This window comes from Mobula hypostoma, chromosome 30, assembly GCF_963921235.1.
Source record: "Mobula hypostoma chromosome 30, sMobHyp1.1, whole genome shotgun sequence".
Classification (NCBI taxonomy): domain Eukaryota; kingdom Metazoa; phylum Chordata; class Chondrichthyes; order Myliobatiformes; family Myliobatidae; genus Mobula; species Mobula hypostoma.
The window spans coordinates 4,410,734-4,430,214 of NC_086126.1; the positions used below are offsets into that span (position 1 = coordinate 4,410,734).

The following is a 19,481-nucleotide window of genomic DNA, read 5'->3' on the forward strand; positions in this document are numbered from 1 at the left end:
TCCCAGCGTGATGCCCTCTTGGTCACACTTCGAGCCTTAAGCCAGCTTTTCAAGAACAGGCTGCTTCCCCCTACTTCCGTTGCATGTGATGCTGGGGCAGTTGGCGAGGTGTGTGGTCAGCCAGAGAGCACTTACCGTAACGCTGGGATCCGGCGAAAAAACCTCTGGTGAGGACAAACGGCCTCTCCGTGCCGCCAGAGCGCAGGATCTGACCCTCGGCAGTGGCCATTTGCTGCACAACGAGAAGAGGGGAACGAGGAATCAGTTCCCGATGGGCATGGCACCGGGAGGGTGATAAAACAGTGAGCAGGCCTTCCTGATGCATCTAGTCTTTAACCCAACCGACCCGAGATGCCATCTCAAAGTCAAAGTATACATATGTCACCTTAAGATTCATTTTCTTACAGGAAAATGACAAAATACAATAGAATTTATGAAAAACTGCACATAAACAAGGACTGACCAACAGCTAATGTAATGCAGGTAGGTGGAACTGAGGCCATGGTAACATCAGCCATGACCTTCTGCATGGTGGAGCAGGCTCATTGGGACAGGCGGCCAACTCCTGCTTCTCGTTCTGATGTTGACTTAAACAGCTCACACGTGGTTAGTTTGGGAGCCTAGAACCCCTACCCCAGGGGAAACCCATGCCATTGAGATGCGTGAAGGATGTTCCTTGAAAGGCTTGAAAGAGTGGATGTGGAGAGGATGTTTCCTATAGTGGGGGAGTCTACGACCAGAGGACACAGATAGAGTGGATGTGGAGAGGATGTTTCCTATAGTGGGAGAGTCTAGGACCAGAGGTCACAGATAGAGTGGATGTGGAGAGGATGTTTCCTGTAGTGGGGGAGTCTAGGACCAGAGGGCACAGATAGAGTGGATGTGGAGAGGATGTTTCCTGTAGTGGGGGAGTCTAGGACCAGAGGGCACAGATACAGTGGATGTGGAGAGGATGTTTCCTATAGTGGGGGAGTCTAGGACCAGAGGACACAGATAGAGTGGATGTGGAGAGGATGTTTCCTATAGTGGGGGAGTCTAGGACCAGAGGTCACAGATAGAGTGGATGTGGAGAGGATGTTTCCTGTAGTGGGGGAGTCTAGGACCAGAGGGCACAGATAGAGTGGATGTGGAGAGGATGTTTCCTGTAGTGGGGGAGTCTAGGACCAGAGGGCACAGATAGAGTGGATGTGGAGAGGATGTTTCCTACGGTGGGGGAGTCCAGGACCAGAGGACACAGATAGAGTGGATGTGGAGAGGATGTTTCCTATAGTGGGGGAGTCTAGAACCAGAGGACACAGATAGAGTGGATGTGGAGAGGATGTTTCCTATAGTGGGGGGAGTCTAGGACCAGAGGGCACAGATAGAGTGGCTGTGGAGAGGATGTTTCCTGTATTGGGGAGTCTAGGACCAGAGGGCACAGATAGAGTGGCTGTAGAGAGGATGTTTCCGATAGTGGGGGAGTCTAGGACCAGAGGACACAGATAGAGTGGATGTGGAGAGGATGTTTCCGATAGTGGGGGAGTCTAGGACCAGAGGACACAGATAGAGTGGATGTGGAGAGGATGTTTCCTACAGTGGGGAAGTCTAGGACCAGAGGACACAGATAGAGTGGATGTGGAGAGGATGTTCTCTATAGCGGGGGGAGTCTAGGACCAGAGAGCGCAGCGTCAGAATACAAAGAGATCCCTTTAGAACGGAGATGAGGAGGAGTTTCTTTAGCCGGAGGGAGGTGAACCTGTGGAATTCGTTGCTATAGACGGCTGTGGAGGCCGAGTCACTGAGTATATTTAAAGTGGAGGTTGATAGATTCTTTGGGTTGATTGGTAAGGATGTCAAAGGTGATGGGGGGGGGAGGGCAGAAGAGTGGGGTTGAGAGGGATAATTGATGGACTGGTGGAGTAGACTTGATGGGCCGATTGGCCTAAATCTGCTCCTGGTCTTATGATTTTATGGACATCCGGGACGCTTTCCTTAAATAAAACCAATCGTGCAAAAACTCCGACAGCCTGTCCCTCACCCAGAACCTCTGCCAGCCAGCTGAAGGAGAAGGGCGGTAGGTGTAGAGGAACACTACTCCGGCATATTCCCGACCTAGGCACACACGGCCTGGCTGGCAAGTCTTCTCGCTACCACAGCACAGCAGCCAAGTGGTGAGTATAACGTTTACAGCACCAGCAATGAGGGTTCAATTCCCACCGCTGCCTGTGAAGAGCTTGCATGTTTTCCCCGTGACCGCGCGGGTTTGCTCCGGGTTCCTCCCACAGTCCAAAGTCATACGGGTCAGGGTTAGTGAGTTGTGGGCGTGCTATGTTGGTACCACCTGTGAGCTGTCCCAGCACAATCCTCAGAACGTGTTGGTCATTGACACAAACGACGCATTTCACTGCATGTTTTGACGTACATGACAAATAAAGCTCGTCTTTATTATCAGGGAGGGGGTACGAGAGCCTTAGGTCCCACACCACCAGGTTCAGGAACAGTTATTACCCCTCAGTCATCAGGTTCCTGAACCGGTGTGGATAAGGTCACTCACCTCAACACTGAACTGATTCCACAACCTACGGACTCACTTTCTGGGACTCTACAAGTTACATTTTAGTTTTTTATTTGCATGTTTTTCTTAATTTGCATGTCGGTTGTCAGTCAGTCTTCATTTGTTTATGGTATAGTTTTTCAAAAGTTTTATTGTATTTTTTGTAAACGCCGATAAGAAAACAAATTTCTTGTAGCAGAATATGGTGACATATGTATTTTGATAATAAATTTACTTTGAACATTCAAGTTCTATTTACTTGTTTATTGAGATACAGTAATGCCGCCCAGCAATCTCCTGATTTAACCCCAGCCCAATCATGGGACAATTTAAAATGACCAAGTAACTTACCAACTTGGATTGTGGGAGGAAACTGGAGCACCCGGAGGAAACCCGTGCAGTCACAGGGAAAACGTACAAACTCTTCGCAGGAGCAGCGGTGAGAATTGAACCTGGGTCACCTGTTCTGTAAAGCGTTGTGCTGCTCCACTACTGCATTCTTTTCAACTCATGACAAGACAACCCTCCCATTCCGGGAACTAGCCCACTGAATCAGGCTTAGCCCAAAGAATCTCTGTTAGACTACCCCCAGGTGAGGTATATCCCTAAATACAGGGTCCTTGTTCTGCAAAGCACTGTACTAACCACTACGCTACCGTGCTCCCCACACACACTACCGTGACTCCAGGCAGCGGCTGACCCCTTCGTCCTAAGCACAAGGTGCAAGCGTCCTCTCCTGGTACGGCCCATGACCACGAGAAACCGCAGAGAGTCGCGGGCACAGCTCAGCACATCGCAGAAACCAGCCTCCCCTCCACGGACTCTGTCTACACTCCTCATCACCGGGGTCCACCCTACTGTCATCAGACTCTTACAGGCTAATATTGAATTCTCGATCTCCCAATCTACCCCATTGCGATCCTTCCACTTAATCTATCTGCCCACACTGCACTCCGCCTGAAAAATGCAATTCTATATTCCGTGGAGGGGAATAAACAGTCAATGTTTCGGGCCGAGACCCTTCGTCACGACTGGAAAGGGAGGGGGAAGACACCAGAATAAGGTGGTGCAGGGACACAGCATCTGTAGAATCTCCTGTGTTTATATTGTAATCCTCCCTCTGCCCCCACCTTCAATATCCTGCCTTCTGCCCCCCTTCGTTTCCAGTCCCCATGAAAGGTCTCAGCTCGAAACATCAACCATTTATTCCCCTCCATAGATGCTGCCTGACCTGCTGAGTTCCTCCAGCGTTTCGTGTGTTAGTACAGCACAGAAACGGGCCATTCGGCCCACAATGTTGTGCTGACCCAGCTAGAAAGCAAATCAATAAGCACCCAAATACTAATCCCTTCTACCTACACAATGTCCGTCTCCCTCTATCGACGTGCCTATCCAAATGTCTGTTAAAAGCCTCTAATGTACTTGCTCTTCCACCACAGCAGGCTGTGCATTAGACTCATGTCTTCCTCACGATTTCGAGCACCTGCAGAATCGCTTGGGTTTACACGATACTTCTCCTGGTTTTCTTTATACTAACTGAATGTGTGGAGTGATCTGGGTGGCAAGCGAAACAAAAGCTTGTCACCTGCCTTGGTGCAGCTGGAAATGGTAAACCAATGCTGAACTCCCCAATGAGAACTGTGTCATAAATACTCATGAGGATTCATTAACAAGCCGGTTGGATAAAACAAAACAGCAGCGTAAAAGCTCCACGAGGTACAGGTATTCGGTCTGTCTGTGGCCGAGACTCACCACGTAGAAGGCGTAGAGGTTGTGGACGTCCCTGTGCTCCCAGCCGCCCATGTGGACATTGTCTTTGTGCATGGTGACCTCTGGCCCATTGAACACCGAGGGCTCGTTCATGTCATTCCATGTGTAGAGGTTGTCCATGGATCCCTTGGGGGGAGGAAAACCAGAAGGAGGTCGTTAAAGACTCAGAGAAACCATTTAAGCACAAGAGATTTGGCAGATCACAAACAAGAGACAGTCTGCAGATGCTGGAAATCGAAGTAATACACACAAAGTGTTGGAGGAACTCAGCAGACCAGGGAGCTTCTATGGAAAAGAGTAAACAGTCGATGTTTAAGGCAGAGACCCTTCATTAGGACTGGGAAAAAAGGGAAGTCAGAGTAAGAAGGTGGGGGGACGAGAGGAAGAAGTACAAGGTGGTAGGTGATAGATGGAACCAGGAGAGGGGCAGCGGTGAAGTAAAGAGCTGGGAATTCAACTGTTGAAAGAGATAAAGGGCTGGAGAAGGGGGAACCTGAAAGGAGGGGACATAAGACCATGGAAAAAAGGGAAGGAGGAGGAACAGCAGGGGAGGTGATGGGCAGGTAAGGAGATAAAGATGAGCGATGGAAACAGCAAAGGGGCAATTACCCAAAATTTGAGAAGTCGATGTTCATGCCATCAGGTTGGAGGCTACCCAGACGGAACACAAGGTTTTCATCAGGACTGGAAAGGAAGAGGGAAGAAGCCAGAATAGGAAGGTGGGGGAGGGGGAGGACTACAAGATGGCAGGTGATGAGTAAGACGAGGCGAGGGAGAAGGTGGGTGGGATCTGCCCTCTTTCCTCCCCATTCCTGATGAAGAGCCCCGGCCTGAAACGTCGAGTGCTTACTCCTCTCCATAGACGCTGCCTGACTTGCTGAGTTCCTCCAGCATTTTGTGTGTGTTTCTAAAGCTGAGCTTTATTTGTCAAGTGTACATCGAAACATGCGCTGTGAAATGTGCCATTTGCATCAGCAACCAACACAGTCCAAATGTGCGTGGGGGGCAACCCACAAGTGTCGCCACGCTTCCGGCACCAACGTTGCATGCCCACAACTCACTGACCCTACGTCTTTGGATCGTGGGAGAAACTGGAACATTAGTCCGGAGCTCTCTAATCCCGGCAGCTTTCCAGTACCGGTAGATCTCCTCTGAAAAGTGATGTTACTGCTCTACGGATTCATTCAGTTTCCCAGTCTGGCTCTTTTGGTGGAGCTCCTGAGCTAATCTCTACCTGTTTCTACTGCTCTGAACCCACCCAGCTGCACATGCTTGTATGCCGAGCCAAACCCCTGGGCTAACTCCACTGGGGGAGCATTACACACTGCAAATGCAGCCAAACAGATGAGGACGTCAAAAGGCTCCCTCCACCATCAGAAGGGTAATATTATTGGGTGGGACCGGGTGTGGGGGGCCCCTCCTCTCATTCTCAGTTTGCTGCCTTCAAAACAGTTGCCAGCGGAGGTAGTGGATGTGGGTTCGATTTCAGAATTTAAAAGAAATTTTGGTAAGTATATGAACAGGAGAGCTATGGTGCAGGTGCAGGTCAATGGGACCAGGCAGAATGAATCAGATGGGCCGAATGGCGTGTTTCGGTGCTCTGTAACTCCATAACACATGGTGTATCAGACCTAATCTGAAATATCGTGCGCAGTTCTGGTCACCTACCTAAAGGAAAGATACAAGTTACGTTGAAAGAACACAGAGAGAATTTACAAGGATGTTGCTGGGTCTGGAGGGCCTGAGTTATAAGGAAAGACTGAATAGGTTAGGACCTTAATACTTAGAACATAAAAGACTGAGAGGAGATTTGATAGAGATGTACAGAATTATGAGGGGTATAGATAGAGTTAATGCAAGCAGGCTTTTTCCACTGAGGTTGGGAGGGACAACGAGAGGTCATAGGTTCAGGGTGAAAGATGAAAAGTTTAAGGGGAACATGAGGGGAAACTTTTTCGCTCAGATGGTCGTGAAGGTGTCGAACGAGCTGCCAGCGCAAGAGGTGCACACAAGCTCAATTTTAACGTTTAAGTGAAGTTTGAACAGGTACATGGATGGCAGGGATACGAAGGTCCCGGTGCAGGTGGATGGGAGTAGGAAGATTAAGTGGTGTGGCATGGACTAGATGGGCCGAACGACCTGTTTCTGTGCTGTACTTTTCTATGACTACAAAACAATGCCGTTGGTGACTTGCACATTACTGTTCTGAAGAGCACACTGGCAGCCACAGTTCCTGCACAACAGTACCAATTACACCACACAGCGTTACCGAACGGCTTTTGGAAAGACACTGCTGATGCCTCAAGAAGGCAGCATCCATCACTAAGGACCCTCATCACCCAGGACATGCCCTCTTCTCAGGAAGGAGGTACAGGAGCCGGAAGACACACACTCAACATTTTAGAAACAGCTTCTCGCCCTATACCATCAGATTTATGAACGGCTGATGAACACTACTTCATGATTGGTCTTTTGCATTATTTATTGATATAACTTATTGTAACTTCGGTGATTTTTTATTTTATGTTTTGCACTGTTCTGCTGCCATAAAACAAATTTCACTGGATGCCAGTGAGAATAAACCCGACTGCGTCTGTATAAACAGAAGTGCTTCTTTTGCACTTCAAAGTGAGAGACACAGGCCTAGGAAAACAACACAGCACCATAAGACGTATAGGAGCAGAATCAGGCCATTCAGCCCATTGATTTCTGCTCTGCCATTCCATCATGGCCGATTTATTTTCCCTATCAACCCCATCCTCCTGCCTTCTCCCCGTAACCTTTGACTTTCCGACTAATCAAAAACTTATCAACCTCCGCTTTAAATATACCCAATGAGTTGGCCTCCACAGCTGCCTGTGGCAATGAATTCCACAGATTCACTATCATTTGGCTAAAGAAATTCCTCCTCATCTCTGTTCTAAATAGACGTCACTCTATTCTGAGACTGTGCCCTCTGGTCCTGGACTCTCCCACGATAGGAAACATCCTCTCCACATCCACTCTATTTAAGTCTTTCAATATTCGATAGGTTTCAATGAGACCCCCCCCCACCATTCTTCTAAACCAAAGTGAATATAAACCAAAGTCATCAAATGCTCCTCATACGTTAATACTTTCATTTCCAGAATCATTCTTGTGAACCACCTCTGGATTGTCTCCAATGCTTGCACATCTTTTAGACCATAAGATATAGGAGCAGAAATAGGCCATTTGGCCCATCGAGTCTGCTCCGCCATTCAATCATGGGCTGATCTAATTCTTCCAGTCATCCCCACTCCCTTGCCTTCACCCCATACCCTTTGATGCCCTGGCTAATCAAGAACCTATCTATCTCTGCCTTAAATGCACCCAATGACTTAGCCTCCACAGCCACTCGTGGCAACAAATTCTGAGGATTTACCACCCTCTGACTAAAGTAATTTCTCCACATCTCAGTTCCAAATAGATGCCTTTCAATCCTGAAGTCATGCCCTCTTGTCCTAGAATCCCCTATCGTGGGAAATAACTTTGCCATATCTAATCTGCAGGCCTTTTAACATTGGGAATGTTTCTATGAGATTCCCCCCTCATTCTCCCAAATTCCAGGGAATACAGCCCAAGAGCCGCCAGACATTCCTCATACGGTAACCCTTCCATTCCTGGAATCATTCTCATGAATCTTCTCTGACCCTCTCCAATGTCAGTACATCCTTTCCAAAACGAGGCGCCCAAAACTGCACACAATACTCTAAGTGTGGCCTCACAAGTGGCTTATAGAGCCTCAACCTTTTGTTAGATACAGGAGCCCAAAACTGCTCAATGCGGTCTGACCAATGCCTTTTAAAGGCTCAGCATGCTGTCCTTTCTTTTAAATTCAAGTGCTCTCAAAGTGAAAGCCAACATTGTATTCTTCCTCTCTCCTCTGCACTCAGTAGGCACTTTATTAGGTAAACCAGCTTGTTAATACAAACATCGAATCAGCCAATCATGTGGCAGCAGCTCAATGCATAAAAGCATGCAGACACGGTCAAGAGGTTCAGACTGAACATCAGAATGGGGAAGAAATGTGATCTAAGTGACATTGACCATGGAATGATTGTCGGTGCCAGACGGGGTGGTTTGAGTATCTCAGAAACTTCTGAGCTCCTGGGATTTTCACACACAACAGTCTCTATAATTTAGAGAATGGTGTGGAAAAACAAAATAAAACATTCAGTGAGCATCAGTTCTGAGGGTGAAAATGCCTCGTTAATGAGAGAGGTCAGAGGAGAATGGCCAGACTGGTTCAAGCTGACACGAAGGCGACAGTAACTTCAATAACCATCTGTTACAACAGTGGTGTGCAGAAGAGCATCTCTGAATGCACAACACGTCATACCTGGAAATGGACAGGCTCCAGCAGCAGCAGATCATGAGTGGCCACTTTATTAGGTACAGGAGCGTATAAAAACCACTAGACCAGAAACAAGTCTACTCTGCTTTCTAATTGTTTTATCAGAACAGGCACTGATACAAATCCCCACACCAGTAGAATTTATATATTTTTATTTTATTTTATTTAGAGATATAGCAATATAACAGGATCTTATGGCCTAACCCAGCCCACACCGCCCAATTACACCCACCTGACCAATTAACCTACTAACTCTCACTGTCTATGGGAGTCTCCTTACAGAGAGTGGCGGGAATTGAACCCTGATCACTGGTACTAACCCTAATCTTGCCGCCTATAACAGCGTCCTGAAACAAAGGTAACTAATTCTGTAACTAAAAATGCTCCCCAAATGTTAGATTAATCTCGCACTAAGTGAGAATAACACAGTACAGTGCAGGCCTTTCGGCCCACAATGTTGTGCCGACCCTTTAACCTACTGTACGATTAATCTAATCCTTCTCTCCTACAAATTACAAAGCCCTTCATTTTGCCTGGTAAATCTTCTCTGCACCCTCTCTAAAGCAGTCACATCCTTCCTGTAATAAGGAATGCATTGAAAATCATAGACAGTAGATTAGGTCAGTTGTTCCTAAGGTTGTCATAGCCGGGGGTGGTGATGGAGATAAGCTCCCACTATCTATGAAGTGCTCCAAATGGTGTGCGTCTCAAACAGCCTCTGACAACCAAGTCCAACTCTTGCCCTTCACAGGTGGCTTAGTTACTAGGCCCAGCGGAACTGTTTCTACTGGCAAGAGAAGAGGCAAAGGTGGACCACTGGTGCCTCAAAACCAGCTGTTTCAAGGAGGTTGGTGCTTGTCAGCCTTGGACGGCAGCCCGCCTTGGAGAAGGAAAATTTTGATTTTAAACCTCCGCTGCCTTGCGGCCATACCCACCCATGGGAAAGGCTTTGGGAGTAAACCCTGAGGAAGAAATCCGGAGCCGGGGTCCCTAAGGCAGTTAGATGTTGTTTACAACTTCACTCTGGCAACCTCTGCGATGACACTGGTGCCAAGCCGTATCGCCGCTTGCCCTTCCCTCAGATACGTCAGTGACGTGGAGAGGGGGAAACCGCTGCATGGGCAACAGCCGGTTCTTCAAACCTTCCCGTCCAGGCTTGCATCCTGGAGAGGATACGGTCCACCAGAGGCACAAACTCACGATCCCCTGGGATCGACGGCTGCCTCAGGTAGCAGAGAAACAAGCTACACTGGACAACAAAAATTTTGCTTTTAGGTTTATCTTGTGGATTTTGGGCTGTTGATCATGAAAATCACCATGAAATTTCCCTATCACACACCATTCAAAATCACCCAGCTTTGTTATTCATTCATAATTCAAGTCAGATTAACTGATGCCAAGATTAAGGAAGGCATTTTTGTTGGTCCACAAATTAAACAGGTCATCAATGACAGGCAATTGAAAGAACTTCTAGTGGGACAGGAGAAAATCGCATGGAAGGCTTTCAAGGATGTTGTTGAAATTTTCTTGGCAACTACAGAGCACCAAACCACGTGGATCTGGTTGACAACATGCTTCAAGCATACAAAACCATGAAGTGCAACACGTCACTAAAGTTTTCACTTTCTGCATTCCCATTAAGCTTCTTCCCTGGCACTGTCAGTGACGAGCATGGTGAAAGGATTCACCAGGACATTGCGGTCATGGAGAAACGGTATCAGGGGCAACTGGAACCCATCAATGTTGGCTGATTAGAGTTGGACTCTTAAGCGAGGCGCCTCAGACACCCGGTACAGACAAAAATCTCAAAACCGAGAGCCCGGTTCGATCCCAGACTCTCCGTGTGCTCCCTGTGACCATGTGGGTTCCCACGGGTCCCAGAGTTGGTTGCTGGACCACGTTACCCACCACCCACCCCCTCCACTAACCCTGCCTACTCTTCCCCCTCTCTCAGAAAAGCAGTTGATGTAATCAAAGACCCCTCTCACCCTGGACATTCTCAGTTTTACCTATCCCATCGGGCAGAAGATACAGAAAGCAGGAAAGCACGTAACACTAGGATCAAAGGCAGCATGTGTCTTGTTATTAAAAGACTCCATTACACTTTACTCTGGATTCTGTTATTGTTTTACCTCAATGCACTGTGTAATGATCTGATCTGTATGAACAGTATGCAAGACAAGCTTTTCACTGTACCTCAGTACGTGTGACAATAATAAACCAACTCCGATAATGCAGCCGGTTACCAGGATTCAAGGTGACCACCCAGTGTGCCAACTCACAGTACTGCTTATCCCCCTACTACACACGCACGCCAAGGAGCTTGAACTGACCTCGTACTGATCGTAAGCGAACATACTGGCCCACCAAGATCGCATCTCGGGGTTGGTGAAGTCAGGGTACCCTGCGGAGCCTAGGACAAGCAGAGAAGTGATGAGTAGGCAGGCGGGGCTGGTCCGCGAGCGCTCGGAGCTTCAGACCGCCGGCAGACGAGACGCTGGAAGCGGGGGGGAAAGTCAGAACCTATTCCAAAACCCACGCAAGAGAGTTATGAGATTTAACAACTGAAGAGCTAGTTTATTTCTTGACAGCAGAACAAATTGAGTGGAACGATACAACAGTTTGCAGAGCGTTCTACATGCCTCGCCCCTCTCCCTGCGGTTCATCGTGTCATGAGCACTACAGCAAAGAAACAGGGACTTCCACCCATCCAGCCCATGCAAACTGTTATTCCACCCCATCCCACTGACCCCTCCCATCCATGTACTTATCCAAACTCTCTTAAATGTCACAATCAATCCCACACGCACCACCTCAGCTGGCAGCTCGCTCCACGCTCACACTGTCCCAAGTGAAGAAGCTCCCCGTAAACATTTCACCTTTCACCCTTCACCCCGACCTCTGGATCGAGTGTCGCCCAGCCTCAGTAGAAGAGGCCTGCTTACATTTACCCTATTCACCCCTCAGAATTTTGTACCTCCCCTCATTCTCCCACACTCCAAGGAATAAAATCCAAACCTAACCCTAATCCTGAGATATATAATAGGGACGTCCCCTTAGAACAGAGATGTGGATGAATTTCTTTAGCCAGCGGGTGTTAAACCTGTGGAATTCATTGCCACAGACAGCTACGGAGGCCAAGTCACTGAATACATTTAAAGCAGAGAGTGACGGTTCTTGATTAGGCAGGGCATCAAAAATTACGGGGAGCAGGACACTGGGGTGTGGAGGGATAATAAATCAGCCACAACGGAATGGTGCAGCAGACTCAATGGGCTAAATTGCCTATTTCTACTCCTGTGTCTTATGGCCTGTTCCTGTGCTGTGCTATGTTCTAATATTACAGACATCTTCCTATCGTAGAAGGTGCTAAACAAATGCACGCTGAAGTTGCTGTAAGAAATTTCCAGGTAACAAGGGAGATAAGTGTGGAAAGTATACTAAACAGGAAGTCAGAGCCTCAATGAGAGGGAACTTGATGATGGTGAGGACAATATGAGTGAGGTTGATGTTCTGGAGCATGTTGATATTAAGGGAGAGGAGGTGTTGGAGTTGTTAAAATACATTAGGATGGATAAGTCCCCGGGACCTGACGGAATATTCCCTAGGCTGCTCCATGAGGCGAGGGAGGAGCTTGCTGAGCCTCTGGCTAGGATCTTTATGGTACCGGAGGATTGGAGGGAGACGAATGTTGTCCCCTTGTTCAAAAAAGGTAGTAGGGATAGTCTGGGTAATTATAGACCAGTGAGCCTTACGTCTGTGGTGGGAAAGCTGTTGGAAAAGATTTTTAGAGACAGGATCTATGGGCATCTTAGAGATAGGATCTATGGCCATTTAGAGAATCATGGTCTGATCAGGGACAGTCAGCATGGCTTTGTGAAGGGCAGATCGTGTCTAACAACCTGATAGAGTTCTTTGAGGAGGTGACCAGGCATATAGATGAGGGTAGTGCAGTGGATGTGATCTATATGGATTTTAGTAAGGCATCTGACAAGGTTCCACAAGGTAGGCTTATTCAGAAAGTCAGAAGGCATGGGATCCAGGGAAATTTGGCCAGGTGGATTCAGAATTGGCTTGCCTGCAGAAGGCAGAGAGGCGTAGTGGGGGGAGTACATTCGGATCGGAGGGTTGTGACTGGTGGTGTCCCACAGGGATCTGTTCTGCAACCTCTACTTTTCGTGATTTTTATTAACGACCTGGATGTGGGGGTAGAAGGGTGGGTTGGCAAGTTTGCAGACGACACAAAGGTTGGTGGTGTTGTAGATTGTGTAGAGGATTGTCGAAGATTGCAGAAAGACATTGATAGGATGCAGAAGTGGGCTGAGAAGTGGCAGATGGAGTTCAACCCGGAGAAGTGTAGGTGGTACACTTTGGAAGGACAAACTCCAAGGCAGAGTACAAAGTAAATGGCAGGATACTTGGTAGTGTGGAGGAGCAGAGGGACCTGGGGGTACGTGTCCACAGATCCCTGAAAGTTGCCTCACAGGTGGATAGGGTAGTTAAGAAAGCTTATGGGGTGTTAGCTTTCATAAGTCGAGGGATAGAGTTTAAGAGTCGCGATGTAATGATGCAGCTCTATAAAACTCTGGTTAGGCCACACTTGGAGTACTGTGTCCAGTTCTGGTCACCTCACTATAGGAAGAATGTGGAAGCATTGGAAAGGGTACAGAGGAGATTTACCAGGATGCTGCCTGGTTTAGAGAGTATGCATTATGATCAGAGATTAAGGGAGCTAGGGCTTTACTCTTTGGAGAGAAGGAGGATGAGAGGAGACATGATAGAGGTGTACAAGGTATTAAGAGGAATAGATAGAGTGGATAGCCAGCGCCTCTTTCCCAGGGCACCACTGCTCAATACAAGAGGACATGGCTTTAAGGTAAGGGGTGGGAAGTTCAAGGGGGATATTGGAGGAAGGTTTTTCACTCAGAGAGTGGTTGGTGCGTGGAATGCACTGTCTGAGTCAGTGGTGGAGGCAGATATACTCGTGAAGTTTAAGAGACTACTAGACAGGTATATAGAGGAATTTAAGGTGGGGGGTTATATGGGAGGCAGGGTTTGAGGGTCGGCACAACATTGTGCTGTACTGTTCTATGTTCTATGTTCAATGCAAGAGATGGCAGGAAGGGATTACTGCATGTTCACCAAAGTCAGAGACTCTGGAGGTAGAGGCCCAAAGGTTGAAACCCTTGGATTGGCCTGTTCAGAGGACAGAAGCCCGATGTCGGCTAGTCCATGCCTGGGCCAGGGACCTGAGGTTGCCGACTGAGAGTCCGGGGCCCAGGGAGGCCCGTCCTGGGATTGCAGGCCTGTCTGCCTTTGGGTGGGAAAGGGGCTTGCTTTGCTGCTGTTATCCTGCTTTGTTCTGCTGAACATTGAGGGGCTGCTACGTTGGCGCCGCAATGCACGGCGGCACACGCGGGGTGCCCCCACCCCGGCATGGCCTGGGGTGTGTTGGCTGTTAACGCGAACCATGTGTTTCACTGCACGTGCATTGTGAAGGGTTAATCTTTGTGCTCGTCGAGTGTCTCTCACCACCACCGGGGCCTGGAATGTAACAGAATTGGCTGCAGAAGCATTGATTGCTACTTTGGGAATTCACCGTGAGCAGCCACCAGAACGTGGAAAGTTAGCTGAACACAGGGGCGGGACTCGTGAGGAGCAGTGACAAGTTGTGACTGGTTCAGACTCGGTGGTTTGAGATGGTGTTGTGTATAGATCCATGCACTGCAGTATTTCATATCGGTGGAAAGGCTCTAAAATAGAGCATGGGTGGGCGGGGGGAGTGCCTGGGGTAGTTTTCCGGGGCTTTACCCTCAGGCCAGTTATGAACAGCACCCCGGATTCGGCAGGAAGGGACGGGTGCTATAGTGAAGGGGCCCGTGCATGCCTAGTTAAGTATTTTAATGGTTGGTCTGTTCTATCTTAATAATCGCGGTTTTGTAGTTGGTGTCTTATTGAGTCGCATCTGAGAACATGCTGTTTTAACGAAACGGTCTGTTCCAACGTACGCTTGATAAATAAATCGGCATCCTTTACCTGGCCAACACCAGCCTTCGTAGTCGTTTCCATCCTTTGTCTTTATGTAGAGGTTTTTGGACTGTATGGCGTTGTGAATCTTGTAACCGCTATCGATCTTAATGTGGGGGTCGACAATGCTGACCATCTAGGAGGGGAGGCAAACACAAAGCTAGCAATCTCAGTGTTATGAGCAGGTCAAACCCCGCCACGTCCGCGCGGAGCACGGAACGACAATGAAGCAGTAGGATGAAACGTTTTTACCGAGTTACGTTCGCTCTGGGCAGGAGTGACAAACCGTGCCCACCGAGACAAAAACACACACACGTGAAAGCACACGTAAAAAGAAAGAGCCAGGAGGCCCAATCGATTCACCCTGCGTGTGCACTCTTCACTCTCTCACAATCGACCCAAAACTGCTTCCACTTTGCCCCAGTACCTTGCGGTTCTTCGAGGCCAGGTTCTGCAGCATCTCCTTGGGGTTGGGGAACTTGTTGGGGTCCCAAGTGAAGTACCGCTTCCCGTCCGTGTGCTCAATGTCCAGCCAGATGACGTCGTAGGGGATGTCGTGCTCGTCGAAGCTGGCATCCACAGTCCGCACGTCATCTTCGTCGTTGTAGTTCCAGCGGCACTGGTGGTAGGCGATGGCAAAGAGCGGGGGGAGGGCCTGCGTACCTGTGGGGAGGGCGAGAGAGAACAGTGATCAGGTGCGGTGCGTCCTTTAGGTGGAGATGATCTCGGGGATGTATACAGCACAAGAGTGGACACCCTCTTGGCAACTGCTAATTGGTTTATGACAATTAGTGAAACGCTTTTGTTTGCTTGTCATCCAGACAAATCATTCCATTATCTACTTTTATTTAGAATCAGGCCCCTCCAGCCACACCGTCCAACAACGTACCTTTTTAACCCTAACCTAATCACAGGACAATTTACAATGGAATGGGAATGAGAAGTAGAATTAAAATTATGTGAACCAAATGGGGAAAACAGTAACAGAAAGTAGAATATAGCGTTACTGTTACAGAGAAAGTGCAAGGGCCACAACAAGGTCGATTGGGAGATCAGGGCCACAAAGAGGTTAAATAGGAGATCAGGCCTCCAATGAGGTGGATTGGGAGATCAGGGCCACAATGAGGTATATTGGACCCAGGGAATTCACCTTCATTTATAAATAGTCCATTCATCACCAAGTTTTAAGTCTCATTCTTGACTTCTGGATCAGTATCACCACATCCAACAAATGAAAATTTTGCATCAATAACCTCTGGATCAGTTTCACCCATTCAACGATTCAAAGTTCAAAGTAAATTTATTATCAAACCTCGTATCTGTCACCATATACCCCGAGATTCGTTTTCTTGCAGACGTTCACAGTAGTAGAAACAAAAGGCATAGACTATAGACTATTTTCTAAACAGGGAGAAAACTCAAAAATCCGAGGTGCAAAGAGACTTGGGAGACCTCATGAGGGATTCCCTAAAGGTTAACTTGCAAGTTGAGTCGGTAGTGAGGAAGGCAAATGCAATGTTAGCATTCATTTTAAGAGGACTAGAATTTAACAGCAAGGACGCAATGCTAAGGCTTTGTAAAGCACTGGTGAGGCCTCACTTGCAGTTTTGGGCGTCTTATCTCAGAAAGGATTTGCTGAAACTGGAGAGGATTCAAAGGAGGTTCACAAAAATGATTCCAGGATAATGAAAACACGAGGAATTCTGCAGATGCTGGAAATTCAAGCAACACACATCAAAGTTGCTGGTGAACGCAGCAGGCCAGGCAGCATCTCTAGGAAGAGGTACAGTCGACGATAATGAAGAGCATTTGATAGTTCTGGGCCTGTACTCACTGGAATTTAGAAGATTGAGGGAGGGATCTCATTGAAACCTATCGAATGTTGAAAGGCCTAGATAGCGTGGATGTGAAGAGGATGCTTCCGTTGGTGCAGGAGTCTAAGACCAGGGGGTACAGCCTCATGAGAGGGGGGACAGAGATGAAGAGGGTTTTTTTTAGCCAGAGGGTGGTGAATCTGTGGAATTTGTTGCCATAGGCAGCTGTGAAGGCCAGGTCACTGGGTGTATTTAAAACGGAGACTGATAGGTTCTTGATTAGTCAGGGCATGAAAGGTTATGGGGGAGAAGGCAGGAGGTTGGGGTTGAGAAGAAAATGGATCAGCCATGAAATTGCAGAATGGAACACGAGTTGTAGGGTCCTTGAAAGTGAGTCCATAAGTTGTGGAATCAGGTGAGTGAAGTTATCCAAGGTGGTTCAGGAGCCTGACGGTTAAAGGGTAATGACCGTTCCTGTGGGATCCAAGGCCTCTGTACCTCCTGCCAGACTACACAGGCAAGGATCGGTTATTTTCGCAGGGGTAAAGGGTGATTCGTACAGCTTGAGATTTTAAACAGGAAACCCATACAGCAGATGGAGAGACTGCTCTAAATAAGTGGAGAGTCCAGGACTACAAGTTAAACATGGGAACTCAGACTGAAGTGGAGTTAGAAATCACTCCCATCTGTGAAATTTGGGACTCTACTGTATGTACTGGTGCATGAACAGTTAATTTAAACTGATTGAAGAGTCTCAGCTTGACACATCGACTCTTCATTCCTTTCCATGGATGCTGCCTGATCTGCTGTGCTCCTCCAGCACTTCGTGTGTGTGTTAGTACAAATAATTTAAAATCTGAGATTAATAAATAGTTAACCAAGAGTTGGGTCTAGATGTTTTGCATAATACCAAATGTGGGATGGACCTCAAGAGACTGAACACCTTCTTCATGGCGTGCGATCCCCACTTCCCCAGATTGTTACAATAATGGCTCTTGCACCATTTTCTGCCGACGTACCTGTGAGAGAGGCATACTGCTTGAAGATGTCGAACGGAGATGGTCCGAGCAGCAGGAAAACGTCGATGATTCCACTCTCTGACATCCAGCGGACATCTGTCTGAGGAATTTCATTTGCCCCCTGCACGTAGTCGAGCATTTTCCCAAAGAGGGTCTGCAAGAACGGTGGCTTCGGTTAAAAATGGCAGCTACAAACAAGTAGCATATACTCATTGGCCAGTTTATTTGGTTGCTCCTGTATCTAATAAAGTGGACACTGAGTGTATATTCGTGATCTTCTGCTGCTGTAGCCCATCCACTTCAAGGTTCGATGCTGAGCCAGTCTGGCCATTCTCGTCTGACCTCTCTCATTTTCGCCCACAGAACGACTGCTCACCAGATGACTTTTTCGCTTTTTGCACCATTCTCTGTAAACTCTAGAGACCATTGTGTGCGAAAACCTCAGGAAACCAGCTGTTTCTGAGATACTCAAACCACCCTGTCTGGCACCAACTTTCACTTCATGGTCAAAGTCACTTAGATCGCACATTTCTTCCCCATTCTAATGTGTGATCTGAACGAATGAGCCTCTTAACCATGTCCGTATGCTTTTACGCATTGAGATGCTGCCACGATTAGCTGATTAGATATTTGCATCAGTGAGCAGGCGCACAAGTCTACCTAATAAAGCAGCTACCGAGTGCAAGTTCTAAACTAAAGGAGCAATTGAATTGAATTTACTTCTTACATCCTTCACATACATGAGGAGTAAAAATCTTTATGTTATGTCTCCGTCCAAATGTGCAATGTGCAATTTATAGTAATTTGTAATAAATAGCATGTACCACAGAACAGTCAATATAGCACAGAATTACAATTGCATCAGCGTGAATTGGGGGTGAGGGAGGGGGAAGAAAGAAAAATCTTTTAGTACGCACCCTCCCCACCCGTCCCACTGCGACCCTTAGGCTCCAGCAGGAGTAGACTTCACATTGTCCTCCGGACTTTCCACCAGTAACAGCTGGAACATCTGGGGAAAACCCAGGTGGCCACGGAGAGATCGTACAAACTCCTTACAGATAGCGGCAGGAATTGAACCCCAAATGCTGGGGCTGCAATAGCGTTACACGTTGGAGTGTGGGTGGGGATGGGTGGTGACCCGTACGCACGAAGGGTCACAGACAGTTAAAGAAGTTCAAGAGCGGAACCGTGTGAGCAAATGGGAATGGGAGGGGGTTGTAGGAGGACTGTGAGAGAGGGGTGTGCGGGTGATTGGCAGATGGAGAGCGTGGGGGAGGGGATCGAAATTGGACGATAGGGTGCTGTGTTTGGAAAAGATGTGTAGGAAGACCTGGGTGAGAAAGAGAAAGGGGCAGAAGGGGAGCAGGTTTACCCGAAATTCAATGAGGCCGGGCTGTGGAGTACATATGAGGCGCAGTTACTCTGGTTTGTACTGGCCTCACCCTCCTGGCAGTGGAGGAGGCTGAGGTCAATAACGTCAGTGTTGGAGCAGGGAAAGGTTACAAAAGGTTACACATGCGAGGAGCAAGAACGATGAACGGAGTAGTACGACTAAATGTTTTTACTGAGTCAGGTAAGTTACAGTACACGCTGGGAAATGCTGCGGGAGCGACAAACCTGGCCTGTAGAGACAAATACGGTGTGCGCCTGAAAGATAGCGCCTCACGTGCGTAGCAGGTTCAATTGATCGATCGGCTGCACGCACACACGCCACTTTCTCGCGATCAATTTGAAATGGTAGAACAGGGATCTCCAGGTGTCCACTGTGGACCGAGCCCGAGTACAGGTGCAAGGCAAATTGGTCCACAGGGACAAGAGCAGAATTAGGCCACTCAGCCCATCGAGACTGCTCCACCATTGCATCATGGCTGATTATTGACCCTCTCGACCCCATTCTCCTGCCTTCTCCCTGTAACCTTTGATGCAGACTAATCAAGAACCTA

General features: G+C 48.0%; 1 protein-coding gene across 4 annotated transcripts in view; it reads right to left on the minus strand.

The window, feature by feature from the left end:
- Window positions 1-19,481, minus strand: part of LOC134339707 (neutral alpha-glucosidase AB-like) — an 89,265-nt gene that overhangs the window by 20,302 nt on the left and 49,482 nt on the right. For all 4 annotated transcript variants that reach the window (XM_063036432.1, XM_063036431.1, XM_063036434.1 and 1 more), the window contains 6 exons: window positions 17,539-17,692; window positions 15,133-15,368; window positions 14,715-14,841; window positions 11,012-11,091; window positions 4,286-4,429; window positions 136-232 (listed from right to left, as the gene is read on the minus strand). In XM_063036432.1, the coding sequence (XP_062892502.1) occupies window positions 136-232; window positions 4,286-4,429; window positions 11,012-11,091; window positions 14,715-14,841; window positions 15,133-15,368; window positions 17,539-17,692 (838 nt within the window). The remainder of the gene's footprint in view (window positions 1-135; window positions 233-4,285; window positions 4,430-11,011; window positions 11,092-14,714; window positions 14,842-15,132; window positions 15,369-17,538; window positions 17,693-19,481) is intronic.